General features: G+C 45.1%; 1 protein-coding gene across 20 annotated transcripts in view; it reads left to right on the forward strand.

Annotated features, from left to right (window-relative positions):
• The window catches only part of DNM1 (dynamin 1), a 135349-nt gene that overhangs the window by 103610 nt on the left and 16004 nt on the right, over positions 1-15735 (forward strand). For 16 of the 20 annotated variants that reach the window (XM_080990874.1, XM_080990875.1, XM_080990879.1 and 13 more), the window contains 5 exons: positions 2293-2402; positions 3943-4054; positions 12968-13138; positions 13765-14006; positions 14694-14912. In XM_080990874.1, the coding sequence (XP_080847000.1) occupies positions 2293-2402; positions 3943-4054; positions 12968-13138; positions 13765-14006; positions 14694-14912 (854 nt within the window). The remainder of the gene's footprint in view (positions 1-2292; positions 2403-3942; positions 4055-12967; positions 13139-13764; positions 14007-14693; positions 14913-15735) is intronic. The other 4 variants (XR_013981703.1, XR_013981704.1, XR_013981705.1 and 1 more) reach the window with 1 other exon arrangement.

A 15735-nucleotide genomic window follows, 5' to 3' on the forward strand; every position in this document is an offset into this window, starting at 1 on the left:
CCAGGCAGGTCCAATATTGAGAGGAAGTGTGTGGACATAGCAGGTCCCTAGGCCTGAGGTTCTCACCCCGGGGCGAATGAGTGATTTCTGCTCACTTTTTAAAATCTCCTGTGGCTGCAGTGTTTGTGAGACACACCGTCTGTTCTTTTCAAACAGCAAGGAGAAAGCCCAGCAACCCTGTTTGGTATAGTCAGGACAGCAGTCAGAATTCAAACAACAATGCACACACCATCCCCTTCTTTGCTTTTGCGGTTTCTAGTTAGATTTTGTCGCCTGAGAATTGCCAGCCAGCCTGCCTTTTCCATTTTCTGTCTTGCTGTAAGAGATCATGTTGCTTCAGTTTTCCAATAAAGCAGCCGCAGTTGAATGCAGGAGAGGCTTCTGGGCTGACGGAAACGTTTGTCCCTCTTCCTGGTTTAATGGTTCCCCCTGTAGGTCATTTTAAATATACCAGTATTTTCTGCTGATTTGCAACGTGGTCACAGAAAGATGCGTTTATGGGTTTAGACCATAGCTGTCAACTTTCAGATTTGAAAATAAGGTATCAGCAGCCTCAGAAGTAAGGGATCAGCAGCCTCACCTGTCCCGGGGACAGTCTACGGGATATCTAACAATCCGGGATAGCAGCAGGAAACGGCGCTGGAATAAGGGAATTTCCCGCAAAAAAGGTAAGGTTGACAGCTATGGTTTAGACTGGGTGAGCTGCTTATCGACCATCCCAGTAACACTAGAACAGCATAACACTCTCTCACTGGACATCTTATGTAGCTGAATGTTGGAGTATTCAGGACAGATGGAAGAAAGTCCTCTACTCAGAACACATAGAGCTTTTAGAAAAATCATTTGTTGTTAGCTGCCCAGCAGTCCTTTGGGACGAAAAGTAGGATATAAACAAATAAATAGCTAAACTTGGGAGGCTTTTTAAAGAGGATTAGACAAATTTGTGGAGGATGACGCTATCAGTAGAAGAAGAAGAAGAGTTTGGATTTGATCCCGCTTTATCACTACCCGAAGGAGTCTCAAAGCAGCTAACAATCTCCTTTCCCTTCCTCCCCCACAACAAACACTCTGTGAGGTGAATGAGGCCGAGAAACTTCAGAGGAGTATGACTACCCAAGGTCACCCCGCAGCTGCTGCCCAAGACAAATTGCATCAGCCTTCTTCATGGACTCTCCAGCCTTGATGGCTGGAGATAGCTTCTGAACTGCAGTTGCTGGAAACCTCAGTGGGGAGAGGGCTCTTGTGCTCAGGTCCTGCTTTCGTGCTTCCCAGAGACATCTTGGTGGCCACTGTGCACAGAGTTTATGTGGGGGCAGTGCAATGCCCCGTCTTTATTGAACATTTGTTCAGATTTGTTTGTTGGGGAGATTATGTCTTCCAGTCAATTGATCTTTATCCCACACTTTTCCTTGTATTTCCCCACCATTCTCCTAATTGTGAATAGGACTTTCCCTTTGCTCTGTGCAGAACTGTTTTGTTTTTTTATAGAATTGAGGTTTGGTGCTATGTCCTCTGACCTTCTGGGTAGCTACTTTAAGAAATCACCTTTGGAACAGCATTCCTGTGTGTTTTGGAAAATAGAGGACGTTGTTCACTACATTACCCGGTGTCCTCTGTTTAAAGATTCTTGTGGGAAAATATCTGAGTTTATCCACAGGGATAGATAGATAGATAGATAGATAGATAGATAGATAGAATTTATTACTGTCGGAGACCAGCTTATAAAACTCACTTGGGGGTACAATCCCAGAAGGAAAACAAACATTTAAAACAATGTACAACAATAAATTTAAAATTTATAAATGCGATAAGCATATAGACACCCATGGAACCGAGTTTGGGGATTTTCTTAACGAACTAGTTTGGGTTGGGGGGTGGTCTGCGCCTACAGATCTGTTCACAGAATCTGGCGACTATCCGGGTCGTCTTATGATCTTTGCCTGACAGAAGAGGGTCAAATTTTTGCTTTTCCGGGAGGTCAGCGAGCCTCACCAGCAGGGGATCAATGGTCCACAGGGATAATTTTATTACATCAAGTGAGATTGTGTGCTTTTTGCTGTTGGACAAGGGAAATCACATTACCTTGCATGCTTCTGGAAATCAAGAGCCGGTTTTGTGGCTCAACTCTGAATATCTTTCTTCTTCTCTCTGTTACGACTTATAGCTAAATAAATATGATGGTTGCTAATGCTATTAGCCCCTTTACTTAAATAGAAAGCAGCACACTCCACAACGGTGTTGAATGCTTATCAGGGCTGGGAAATAACTGGCGGGTGCTCTTGTGCCTTTCAGGAAAAAGAGAAGAAATACATGTTGCCAGTGGATAATCTGAAGGTGCGGGATGTCGAGAAGGGCTTCATGTCCAGCAAGCACATCTTTGCCCTCTTCAACACTGAGCAGAGGTGCTGCCCTTTATCTGAAATTCCAGTAATACCATTCCATCTGCACATTTTGGGGTTTTAGAAGGACAGAGAATGGCAAGTGTGAGGCAAGTGAGGTCATGGGATGGCAAGTGTTAGGAAGGTGAGGGTGTAAGAGGACAGGTGTTGGCACCATGGTGGCAGAAGGTGACAGTTAGTAAAGGCATCAGTAAAGGCAGAGGATGGCAGATGTGTTTACTCTTGGGATAATTAGGTGTATAAAGGACAAGGGGGGGGTGATGCTATAGGAAAGTGTAAAAGCACTGTTTCCTAAACTCTGAAAGCCCTGCTTTCTAAGGACCAAGCAGGATACAGGCATGGGAGATCTGTGATCAGGATATATCACATTTTGTTTTTAAAGTTCAAAGCAACTACTGGGCTCTGTGACTTTCCTAATACAAGGCTGGTGGCTGCCTGTGTAAGAAGAGCCAGCAACAGAATGCAATGGGGGAGAGATGCAGAAGATCCCTGGCTGCAAATGATTAACCCAGCTGAATTGCACAGAAAAGAAGTGGTTTATGCCTCACATTGATGCAGCTGGTGTTGCAAGCGAGGCTAAGGCTGAATGGGAGCCTCTCTGCACCCTTCTCTCCCTCAGTGTATGTTACGAAATTGCACCCTCTGTCTGACAAATAAAACTCAGTTCAGATGATCCTCCAGATTATTATTTGGAAAACTGGGGGTTGCACCCTCCTCCATTGCTTTGTTGATTTCAACCTACAGATGGATGCATCAGCATATTTCCAGCTCATGTCAGTTTCAGATGAGTTCTTTCTTATGTAAGTTCCACCACCCCTTGTGCAGTAATCTGCCATTAAAAAAAAAATCTGTATGGAAATTTATATTTAAAGATGAGCTCTATCTCATTTCTAAATATATTTTATCCTAAAATATACCTTTGTAAAACCCCTTTTGGTCCATTTTTTCAGCTGAGCACTGTATTGCAAAATTCAGAGAAGTGCAAATTCTCACATTAGACTGGTGGGTGCAAATCAGGACCCTTTATGGCAGGATTAACAGAAAACAAGTTAATGAAGCATCCCTACTGGAGCCATGGTTTGCTTGATGTCCAGACTGGGCGAATATGGCCAGGGATAACCTCCAAGTCATTTTTTGAAACTGTGGTTTGAAGAGGCTTTGCAAACTTTGTTTGGAAATGGAACTGTTCATCAGCTGGCAGTCACACAACAAGCAGCATATAGACTGATTACTTCCTTTTGGCCCCTTTTCCTTAGTTGTTGGCTAACTTGTGACTACAGATGGGAGAGAAACTCAACTCAGTTCTCAGTTAAAGCCAAATCTACCTAATTCATATTTTCAGGACCAATCCACAAACTGAAACACGGTCCTCCTTTGAAATTCTCACTTCTCAGAATTTTGCAATAAAGTTTCCCAGCTGAGTAATGTGTAGAAAATACGTATACTAGGATAAAGCGTGCTTTTTAAAAATGCATATATGTGTGAAAATAACTTTTAAAATGTGTTTTATATTGGTTAATTTTTTTGTTTTCTTTTGCCCCAGGAATGTGTACAAAGATTACCGGCAGCTGGAGCTGGCCTGTGAGACCCAGGAGGAGGTGGATAGCTGGAAGGCCTCCTTCTTGCGTGCAGGAGTTTACCCAGAGCGTGTTGGGGTGAGTTGATCCAAAGCAGCGACAGAAGGGTAAAGGAGTGTGGGGGTGAAAGCATCTTAGAGCAAACCATGCCTACGAAGGACACCACCCTCCCTGGTAGGGGCAGCCATGTTTGTTTGTTCATATGATCTACTCTGTTCATGTACAAAGCAAAGAGGGATTGAGTGATGGATGTGGGAATCTGAACTTTCCCCCCAGGTTCTTACACACAGTCCATTGCCTCAGCTCCCAGCATCAGAGTTGAGTCAAAGGTAGCATTACCTGTAGCAGTGGAACCCTGCGCGTCCTTCTTGTTGTGCCTTCAATTTCTGCTCATCTCAAGATCTCCCTGAACATTTTGATTGGGACACAATAGCACGTTCCCAATACCTCAGAAGCCGAATGCCTGTAAACGCAAACGTTTCGGCTCCCAAACTACAAAAAACTGGAAGTGATTGTTCCAGTTTTTGAACGATTTTTGGAAGCCAAATGTCCCGCGCAGCTTCCGATTGGCTGCAGGACGCTTCTGCAGCCAATCGGAAGCCGCGCCTTGGAAGTTGAACATTTTGGAAGTTGAACAGACTTCCGGAATGCATTCTGTTCGACTTACAAGGTACGTCTGTATTTAGATTGCTCTTGGGGCCCTGTATCACCACAGTGGAAGAGTCTGCCGCTTGGGGGATTTCTGGCATGCTGGGCTCAATGCCCTCTTTGACGTGCCAAGCGCCACCACCTCTGATGCATCCTTCCCTGTCCTTCCCATTGAGTTTTTCACCAGAGATAACCGTGCCCTGCTGGTTCTCTCCCACCCAGTTTCCTTCATGTCCGCTATATCAATGCTGTCTTCTAGGGCCATCTTGGCTCGGAGACTTGAATACAGTCTCTCTCTTCATGTGTCTTTGACACTTACCTTTTGAGCTGCAGAGCAGTGGCCTCTCTGAATTGCTGCCTTGTCCCCTTGCACATATAATGCCTTGATTTGCACACACCCCATTTAAATTTTCCTAAGTTTCATCCCCTTCATCTCAGGGAGAAAATTTGTTCTGAACTGGACCCTGTTTGGCTCCCTTCAGCTCCCCCCGCAATCGGTTGTATAGCTACTCTGCCACCTTTTTCATTTCAAGCGCCAATGATCTGGTTCCAACCTGGTTCAAGTGGAGCCTGTGCCTTTTGTACATGCCTAGCTCGCCCCAAAATGCTCCCCATTGCCTCATAAATCCAGAGCCCTCTTCCTGACACCATCGTCTCTTCCACACATTGAGGCCACAAAGCTGTGCCTCTCCAGCTGTCCCTGCCCATGGAAGCCAAGGCATTGGAGGTCCTGGCTTACAGCATCCTACCTAGCAACCTAAATTTGGATCCTGGGACCTGATGACTGGGTTTTCCCATGTCAGTGGTGTCAATGTGCCCCACAACCACTGATTCCTCCCCTGCACTCTCAACCAGGCTCTCAAGGTGATGAGCAACACCAACAACCTTCACACCAGGCAGGCAGGCAATTTCCTCTGTGGTCTGCTTGTCCATCCTGCACCAAACAGTCTATGTTTTTAACTATTGAATCAGCTGCTGCCAGGATCCCTCCACCCCCCAAGAGAGCTTTCCTTGACACGAAAGGATAGCTCTTGTTCCTCCAAGGAAATGGTCCATTCAAAAGAAACATTCCCATCTGCCTCAGAGTGACACTCTTCTTCCTCAAGCCCCCCTTCTCCCCTGACAGCAGAGGCGCTATCTTCGGGAGAGTGGGGTGCATCTTTAACATCCCTGAAGACTTCACCCACCAACCTCTCTGCCTCTCTTAGCTTTTCCATGTCTGCCTGTAGCTTCCTGCTGAAAATCCTGTACCTTTTTATGCCACAAATGTTCTGATTTATCTTTTCGTTCCCCTTTTTTGTGCTGAAGTGCAACCGTACCTGTTCAGGTGGCAATACTGCAGCAAGACAAGGGACACATTGCAGGAATGCAGAATGATGTGCGGGCGTGTGGTGATCTAGCACTAATACACCATTATTGTGTCAGTGGCATGCTGGCCACACAAAAAAACTACTAGTCTGGAAGGGCCCTAAGCAAGGCAAGAGAGGAGAAAGGTTCTGCTCCCCTCAGTTGAGAAGGAATGCGGGGGGTGTGTGTGTGTTAAAATAGGACACCCAGCCCTGCTTTATACGCAGGTGGGGTAGAGATGTGAACAGCAAACATGGCAGCTGACATTATGTTTTGTTTGGTTCTAATGGTTCTATTATTTTTATGGTTTGGTTGGTTACTTTTATTTTGTATTTTGTAGCCCGCACTGCTATCTTGAATTGGGCTGGGTTATAATGATTTCAAAAACGGATAAATAAAATATACTTTTGTGATTACTCACAAGGTAGTTTCTGTTTGCCTGAACGCTATAGCAGTGACCAATACAGGAAGAACAGAAGCCACTGCTTAGAACTAATGTCAGTGAATGCGAACGTTAGGATAGTAGAAGTACTTCACTTCCAGATTTCCATATATTTATAAAGTATTTTAATTAATGTAAAATCAAGGAAGGGTTAGGGTTAGGGTGAAAGAAGAAGAAAAGAAGGACAAGACAATCAAAGTTATAAATTTAGGAGCAAAACAGAGCTTGTATTTTCTAAATAAGTAAAGAGCATATAATTTAGAGGGGGGAAATAAAAGCAGCAAAAAACACAAAGCATCAGTCCAAATGTTGGAGCCAGAGGGCATTCCCACCATCTAGATTTCTTTCAAATATCATTGTTATTAGTTGTTCCATTAGGATTTTTAATTTAAAAAGTGGAATACAACTAAAGTATGTTTGGTGCTGACTGTCCTTGGAGAGGACAGTGTCGACAACTGGCCTTCATTAAAAAAACGAGGCAGAATGTAATCTTGTGTCACTCTGCTTTCGTATATACAGATCATTTATCTTCTGATAAGGAACCATCTTTCCTTAGAATTAACAACTTCCTGGGCAGCTGGATCTCACAGATGAATTGTTTCGACAGTATTCCTTTTCAAGGTCTCTTTACTTATCTGAGATTCCCTATCATATTGGAGAAGAAGCAGATGTATTTCAAAACAAACTCGTGCCTCTTTAAGACATGAAACAACAAGGGGGAAATGTAAATGGTGTAACTATGAGGGGCTCTTGACTGGCTTCAAACCAGGTGTGGGGAACCTCTCCCTCCCCCCATGTTGCTGAATTACAGCTCCCATTATCCTAGCAAGCATGGCCAATGACCAATGGCTTTCAACTGATGCGAAGTCTTGTGTTTCGTATAATGGCGAGTCACAGACTCATGCTGCTCAGAAGGAGGTTCGAAACTGATAGGATTACTTAGGTGGTGTGTCTTGTGGTGTGGTTTGTTGTTTTCATTAGAACCTGTAACAGTGGCCAAGATTCTCACTATTGAGATTCCTTGGCTTGTTGGCAGAGTGAGGTTCTCCCCGCATCCACCTACAGGAGTTTTTATTTTCATTTTTTAGCAACGGATCACCAGTGATGTCCAATCATAACTTTGTCCACAGGCCCTTCCCTGCATTTCAGGCACCACCAACACCATTCCCTGTCATAAGGCTGCTTATCTCTCGCCCCAGAGAACAGTTGGCCCTTGAAATCACCACTTGGAGCAAGAGTGTGTTTCTCCATAGGAGGGGAATTGAGGACAGGACCATGAGGGGGATTGGTGGGTGAGGAGAAGCAGCTCCCACTCCAACAAGACGTTTTAAAGTGTCTGGAGAAGAGGTGGCAGCCCTCTTCACCCCCATCTCTTCTAGATATCCCATTTATTGTACCACTCACAGCCCCCATTCCCTGCTTTGCCCACTCATTATTCCCCATTGCCTCTTCCTTCTCACAGGCTCCACACACACACCATGTCCTCCATGCACGGAGCAGATCACTTGGTCTACATTGGATCACAACCCACCAGGCCGCCATATTGTATGACTTGCTAAGTGACTGTGGTGCCACCTTGTTGGTGATACAGTGGAATGATTCTGGCTCTGAGTCCGTCATATGCTGTGTTGTCCTTCTGAACTCTTTAAAACCCATTCTGCCCTTGTCGTGCTTTACCCCATTTTAATCAACGTGCTTCCCCCTCCTTCGCTTTGCATTCCCTATATTCCCTTTGATATATTTTGTGGATGGGCTCTCCATGGGCCCTGCTTCCTTGTCCAATATTCTTAAACTAGATCCAATGTAAGTTCTGGGGGCACAAACCCTTGTCACTACTGGTAAGTAATTTTCTCTAGGAATCTATACTTATTGAGCCAGTTTTACTTTTTTATTTTTTTTTTCTATTCTGTTGCTTTGCAGATATTCCGTTCCAGTCAATTTTATTTGGTTAACTATCTGCCTTATCTTTGAGTTCCTTTAAACATACATTTTTTGGTGAGGTTTGCCATATTTTCAAGGCCATACTACTAGATACACCAGATGTGCACCAGATGATGCAAAGTAAAATACATGGATTAAAAAAAAAAAGTCACATTTTTTTCTTGTTTTTGTTTTCCCTTTTTGCTTTTTGTGCTCAAATGGCCCTCCAGGACAAAGACAAAGTAAGTGACGGCCCACCTTTGCCTGCTCTGCCCTATAGTGGGAATCTCATCATCTATTTCTGAATTGCTCTTTTTGAATTTATTTATTTTTATTTTTTTACTTTCTTTTTTTAAAAAACCCAAAACACCCTTCTGTCTCCATGTCCCAAAAGACATGCATTCCTCCCTTCCTCCTCTCTGCACTTCCTGCCACATTTGCCTGTTTAATTTCTTTCCATTCTTCTTTCTTCTGTTTTCCTTTTACTCATCTTGAGTGTCCTTGTCTTTGGAATTTGATTGCCCAATTTCTGAGTTGCATCCAAATGAGCCTTTGCCCCATCTTGGGTTCTTGTTTTTAGAGTCTCTCCGCTTCCTCATTGTCCTGGTTTCCAATCCCCTTCATCTTCCGTTTCCAAAACCGCAGTGATGCTTTCATCAACCATTTGTGACAAAACCACAAAGGAAGAAAGTTGGGTTGGGGGTGGAGAAAGAGACCTGAGCTGAAAGAACCTTCCTCTGTGAGAGACTGTTGCCGCCCCCCAAAAATCTGTCTTCACTTGATGCCCCGGTGTTCTAGGGAAGAAAATAAAATGAATGATCAAAAGGAGTAGGTGGGTACCCTAAGTATGGAAACAAGCATTGTGCCACACAGTTGTTGGAAAAACACCCTGAGCGTGCCCCTTCTGTAGCCCCCAAACTTCGAGCGTCCTCCGGTATGCGCAGTTCTGGAAAAGGCATTTCCCTTCTTCTCCAGTGCGCTTCAGCGGCATATATCAAATTATATATGCACACTAATCTTCTAGCAAAACACAGCAGAGAAGCATGAGACATCGTAGAGCTAATCTACGTATTTGTTTACTCGCTATGTACAGACAAAGGAGTCATGGCGTCCTCTCTCTCCAGCTCCAAGAGGGAAACAGAGGAACAAGTAAAAGCAAAAGTACAGTACAATAGTACATACAACGGAAGAGATAAGACTGTCTTCCGTTCCCACACTCTTCCCAGACAGGCATGTGATTTACACCAATTTTCCCTGCAGCATCGGAGGCGTGAAATACTAACATCCTCCCCCATTTCAGGTAACTGATGCTGCATAGGCTAACACGGCAGTAAGTGAAGTAAACATGCAGTTGTCATACGCATAGTATACCCCTGTAGTACCTGTCCCACCTGTGGGACTACTCGCCACTGGACTGGCCTCCTGCCTGACCACCTTGCACTTCTGGGTACCTTCCTTCCATGGGACTAGAGCCCTAGCTCTGTTCCTGTCGTGGGCTGTAGTGGGGCGAAGAACCTGTGGTCTTTTAGATGTTGTTGGGATCCAGCTCCCATCCTCCTTGAGCATTGGCCATGCTGGCTGGGGCTGATGGGAACTGGAGTCCAACAACATCTGGAGAGCCACAGGTTCCTCTTCCCTGGATTAGACCCTACTTCATCATGTGCATAAAGTGTGTCCTCATCTGGCAGTTGTATATGGGTAAACTGCTGAACTAGACTTTGTCAGCAAATGTTGATTCCTGATTTGTTTAGGACTCAATCAAGACCATTGACTTCTTCTTCTTTTTTTATAAGATATTTATTGAAATTTTCAAAGTGTTACAAAATAAAATAAAAGCAGTAGAAAGTACAAAATAAAAATAGTTAACAAAGTAGAAAAAGAAAAAAAAAAACCCCTTCCAACCATATGAATACAAATTCAAAAATAAGAAAAAGTGACAGAAAAAAAACAAAAATACATCACAAACAATTAAAAACATTTAAAAATAAATTCATTATTCTCAAATCCTCAACTGTCATTACCTTCTTTCTTTGACCTCCTCCTCCTCCCTTTCTTTGTATCCTAGTTATTAATTATCCCAGCAAATCCTTTCCATATTTCATAATATTCTGTCATTGCATTACCCTAAATTGTTTTAATCTTATCTTTCTATAATAAAATAAACCTTAAACCTTAAAACTTAAATCTTAAATCTTATCCTTACCAACTTCTCATAACCATAATATTCTTTCATAATTCTTTAAACATCTTTACTAAAGCCAAGTAATTTCATTTCAACATTTTTCTGACATTCATCAATTTTATAAAACAGTTCTAATGGTAGAAAAAAGAGATACAAACAGATCCAATCTTCATCCAACGTCCCTTCCTCCTGGTTCCGGGTTTTGTCAGTCCTTATTATCCCGTCGATCTAGCCCATTAACCTGGCGGCCTTATATCCGAGGCCCTCAAGTCTCTTCCATGTCCCTTCCGCAGCTCTTCTTCATATTTGTAACTGTATTTTCCCTTGTCTCCTGCTCGTGGTAACTCCAGCTTGACAATATTTTTAACCCTTCTTGACAGATCAGCCCCTTTTCCATATTCAACACTGAATTCCATATGGTATTTAAAAGCATGTTTCAAAGACCCTCCAAAATTAAGAGCCCCCACAATCCCAGACATCTCACGGCCCATTGCCAGATGTTTGGAAAAGTCCAAACATCCCAGCATAGGGGGGTCAATCCAGCCCCCCATTTCCAAGCCAAACCAAACTTTTTCTTTCCAAATCTGGCTTTTTCCAAGTTCATTTGTCAAATCCGAAAACTCATATTCCTATTGGGCCTGTTCTGTCAGGACACACTCCTGATTTAATTCCTGAGTGGGCTCCACATATTTTCCCACTGTCTGTTCAAAATTTCCCACTGCCTGTTCAAAATTTCTAGTCGAAGTCGCCATCCAATTTACCTTCTCATGTAACTGTTCCAGTAGGGCATTTGTTTTATAGAAAGCACACAACAAAGCTTCTGAATACATTGTCCTGCAAGGTCAAATGCCTGTTCCCACGATTGTAACAGCTGCCGGCTCCCTGGAGTTGGTTACAGTTTCACAGTCTACCTCTAGGGGGAAAACTTCTATTTGTTCTTGCAACAAAGTTTCCCTTTTTGAGATACTTTGTCAATATTTGTTGCTTAAAGATGCGAAGGGAAGCAGTGGAATCGCTATGTTTCTCTTCTTTTAGCTATCTGTCAAAAACGCTTGTCTCTGGTCAATGAACTTCGAACGTCAGTCCTGACACCCCGCTCCAGGATCAGGACGGAGGAAAGTTACTTTACTTTAAACTCACTTTAAACAGTCCAAAAAAGATCCCCCTCCTTCTCCTGCTGTCGAAGGGGGGTTCCCACAATTTTAAATGATGAAATCCAATCCTTTAAAGGCGATTTTCTAAGCTCTAGTTTACGTTGTCTTTGCTTTATTCTGTCTACAAAAGAACAGAAGGCTGACTTCCTGTTTAGACCTTCCCGTTCCGTACCAAATTAAAATAGGTTTTTAAAATCCAATTCCTTTCTGCTCGCAAGTCCTTATTTAATGTCCAGTTGTTCAAAGTCTAAGTACTCACGGGTGCTTATTTTAGAGTCCAGATTGTCCCAGGAAAAAGGCAGCGCTCTCCGGCAACGGCTATGCGGCTTCGCTCCACGGAAATAGCAGTTGACTCACAGCACCGCGCCACTTCCCCCTCTTCACTTCGGAGCCTGGTAGTGGGTTCCTTAGCGAGTTGGGGGGGCGCTAAAGGTGCCCGCCGAGTCCCATGGTCACAGGCTTCATCCGCCTGTGATTTTTAAAAGGGTCCCCGCTTCGCCGTAGCGGAGAAGACCCGTTTCCCGCGGAGCTAGTCCCTCTTATTCAGAGGGAGTCCGCCATTGCCGATGGCGCCACCCCGGAGGTCAAGACCATTGACTTCTCTCCCAGTACAGATGTTTTAAATGAGCATTGCTGAAGGTTGCATTATTGCCAATGACTGCTGCTGTGAGCTTCCCATGGGCTTATCTTGTCTAGGCTTCGTATGGAAATGCTACAAAATTGTCTCTTCCCTTTCATGGCCTCTTGAGAATACTTATTTAAGCTTATCTAATCTAGCTGTCTAACCATTCAACACTTTGGGCAAATTCACAGAAATTGGTGTAGGTGGCTTCTAATCTGTATAGTGTTTCATAGGCAAGGCCAGCCAACATAAAGCTCATTCATTTAACCAGAAAGCATCCCCTCGTGCATCTATATGTAATAAAATAACTAAGGAGTGTCATATTGTAGGAGATTCTCCAAGCTCTCTTGCTCCTGCTTTGGGAAGGGGGCACCTGATTGGTCAAGCTCAGTAATTGTATCTAGCAGCTCAGCATCCTCCCCCCATCCCAGGGCTGGAATTGAGAAGAACCAGAGTGAGGATCCAAAATTTCTGGGGTGTGTGTGTGTGATTTGGATATATTGGGAAATTAGGTAAGAATGAGACCATCAGCTCTGAAGTGACAAGCCCCATGTCTTCTCATGGTGTTTCATCAGTTCCTCAGCCCTTCCCCCCTTTTTTTTTTTTTTGCCCCTGGAGGTGTGGCGTGTGTTTGCCCTGCTAAAGACACAACCTGTTTCTTCAACATCCTACACAGGCCAGTGAGTCGGAAGAGAATGGATCTGACAGCTTGATGCATTCCATGGACCCTCAGCTGGAGAGACAGGTGGAAACCATCAGGAACCTTGTAGACTCCTACATGGCCATTGTCAACAAGACCATCCGTGACCTCATGCCTAAGACCATCATGCACCTTATGATAAACAATGTATGTATCCCATCAAACAGTCTATGGGACTACATGTAACCTAGGACAGTGGAGGCCCAATGTGAGGTAACAGCTAGAATGGGAGACTAGGACTAGGAAGACTGGGCCGTTGGCATGCATATTGTATTAGGAAAAACAGTCTTCTATAAATGCTTCCTCAAAAGTGGGTCCAGCTGCATTCAATTGGATTTACTTCCTGTTAAGTAAGCTTAGAGTAGCAAAAATAGATGCTTAATATTAGACAAAGGGGCCTGGAATATCAGGGTAAGGTAAAGGTAAAGGGTCCCCTGACCATTAGGTCCAGTCGTGACCGACTCTGGGGTTGCGGCGCTCATCTTGCTTTACTGGCCGAGGGAGCCGGCGTACAGCTTCCGGGTCATGTGGCCAACATGACTAACCTGCTTCTGGCAAACCAGAGCAGCGCACAGAAACACCGTTTACCTTCCCGCCAGAGCGGTACCTATTTATCTACTTGCACTTTGACGTGCTTTTGAACTGCTAGGTTGAACTGCTAGGAATATCAGGGTAGGGGCTACCTAAAAAGTGGCCTAGGCAGATAGAAGTTTAAATGTTTATATTGCAGATCTACTCTGAATGGTGACTGCCTCTGTTTCCCCCTTTGGTAGACAAAGGATTTTATCCACTCGGAGCTGCTGGCAAACCTGTATTCCTGTGGAGACCAAAACACACTGATGGAAGAATCAGTCGAGCAAGCCCAGCGGCGTGACGAGATGCTGCGCATGTACCATGCCTTGAAGGAGGCACACCACATCATCGGGGACATCAACACCACCACCATCAGCACTCCCTTGCCTCCGCCGGTGGACGACTCCTGGCTGCAGGTGCAGAACATACCGTCCGGACGCAGGTACCCGAGGCTCAGGGGGAGGCCCCTGCAGACCTTCCTGAGGCCTCTTTTAGCAACTTAGGTGGGCCCCACTGCTGGAATGGGAAGCTTGGGCACTGCAACATTGCAGTTCAGCAAAGCAGCCACATTTGTGCTCACAAAGCATCGCAGGGGTCGCTGGGACCTTGGTGCTCATCCAGCGCACAAAAGGCTTGTGGAGGATGAAGGTGGATGGCGGCCAGGGGCGCAAACTTGAATAAAATGGGGGGGAGGTAAGCCCCGCCCCGCACAATTGATCACAAGACATGCTGTACACACACGATTTGAATGGCAATGTTCATCCACTTTGTGGGGCTCAGCCCCTTCAAATATTTTATTGGGGCTCCCGAAGAGATCTCGGTCCCTAGGAGGGATTGCTACACATGGTGTGTACACGATCATCACACCTTTGCCTCAGGTAAACAAGTAGGCAGTGTGGTAGTGTTGCAAATCCTGTAAACACTACTGCAGGATTTGCACTTACTTGGCAAAAGACCATGAGGCAAAAGACATATTCACCAAAAGCATGGGCGCCTCCCTCCCTCAAAATGCTGCCATCTCCCTTGAAAGTGGTTTTGTCTCTAGCCTGAAGGGTTCTTTAAATGTGCCAGAGCACCTTGTCATCCTGTGGGCCTGCTGCGGCAGTGAAACCCTCTCTCTGTTCAATAGGTCTCCCACATCCAGCCCTACACCCCAGAGGAGAGCTCCTGCAGTCCCCCCAGCCAGACCTGGATCGCGAGGCCCGGCTCCTGGACCACCGCCTGCTGGTGGTCCCACTCTGGGTGGTGCTCCTCCTGTGCCCTCTAGGCCTGGGGCCTCCCCTGATCCTTTTGGGCCTCCCCCTCAGGTTCCATCTCGGCCCAACCGTGCACCTCCCGGTGTCCCCAGGTAAGTCTGGCTGTGCAGTGGGTGGGCGGGAAGGGAAAAACAGGCTCTGCACTAGAACCTCATGAACCTCAGCCCACTTCCTAGGGAGTCAGGCCCACTGAACACAGCGAGGATTCCTCCAGAGTAAATATGCTTAGGGTTGTGCCATTAAGTGCCTTTCCCGGTGCTCAAGATAGTAACTGGATTCCCCAACTGCTGCTCATGAGAACCTGCTCATTCTTTGCATGCTGAGCTTCCCTTTGGGAGAAGATATTGGGATCTTTTTTATCCTTTGGTGGATCTGAGGAAAAGGTGGTTTGGGATCACTGGAGGCAGCAGCACTGCTTGGAGTGGTGTGCTGGTGTTGAAGAAGATCTGTCGTAATGGCTAGGTGCAAGGGCCTCGTTAGGGAGAAAGCCTAGGACAGTCCTGGCTCCTATAGTAGACCTCAAATCACCTTCTTCCACCATTTTTAAAACTTTGCTTAGAAAGAGTTTGCCCATCCTGGCAGCCAGGGAAATGTGGGCATGGTTATAAGGAAGCAGGTTCCGAAATTTAGGAGAGGCCAAGTTCAGTACAAACAGGAACTACTTATGCAGATTTCATGTAAATCTGTCTCATGAGCCACTGCCCCCTGACCTTTTGAGCGCCTGGGAGCGCAAGATGTAAGTGAGAGAATTCTACAGAATTTCTTACTAAGCATTTTCTATCCTTTTCTGATGCAGGGCTTTCAATCAGAGTAGAAAGTCACTTCAGTCTAGAGTCTTAGGGCTTTCTTGTGTGACACCACCCCACCTGTCCAGTGGTTCTTGCAAGAAAGAAAGTGTTATATTTTTGAGTGGGG

The sequence above is a fragment of the Podarcis pityusensis genome, assembly GCF_964106645.2.
Source record: "Podarcis pityusensis genome assembly, chromosome: Z".
NCBI classification, from domain to species: domain Eukaryota; kingdom Metazoa; phylum Chordata; class Lepidosauria; order Squamata; family Lacertidae; genus Podarcis; species Podarcis pityusensis.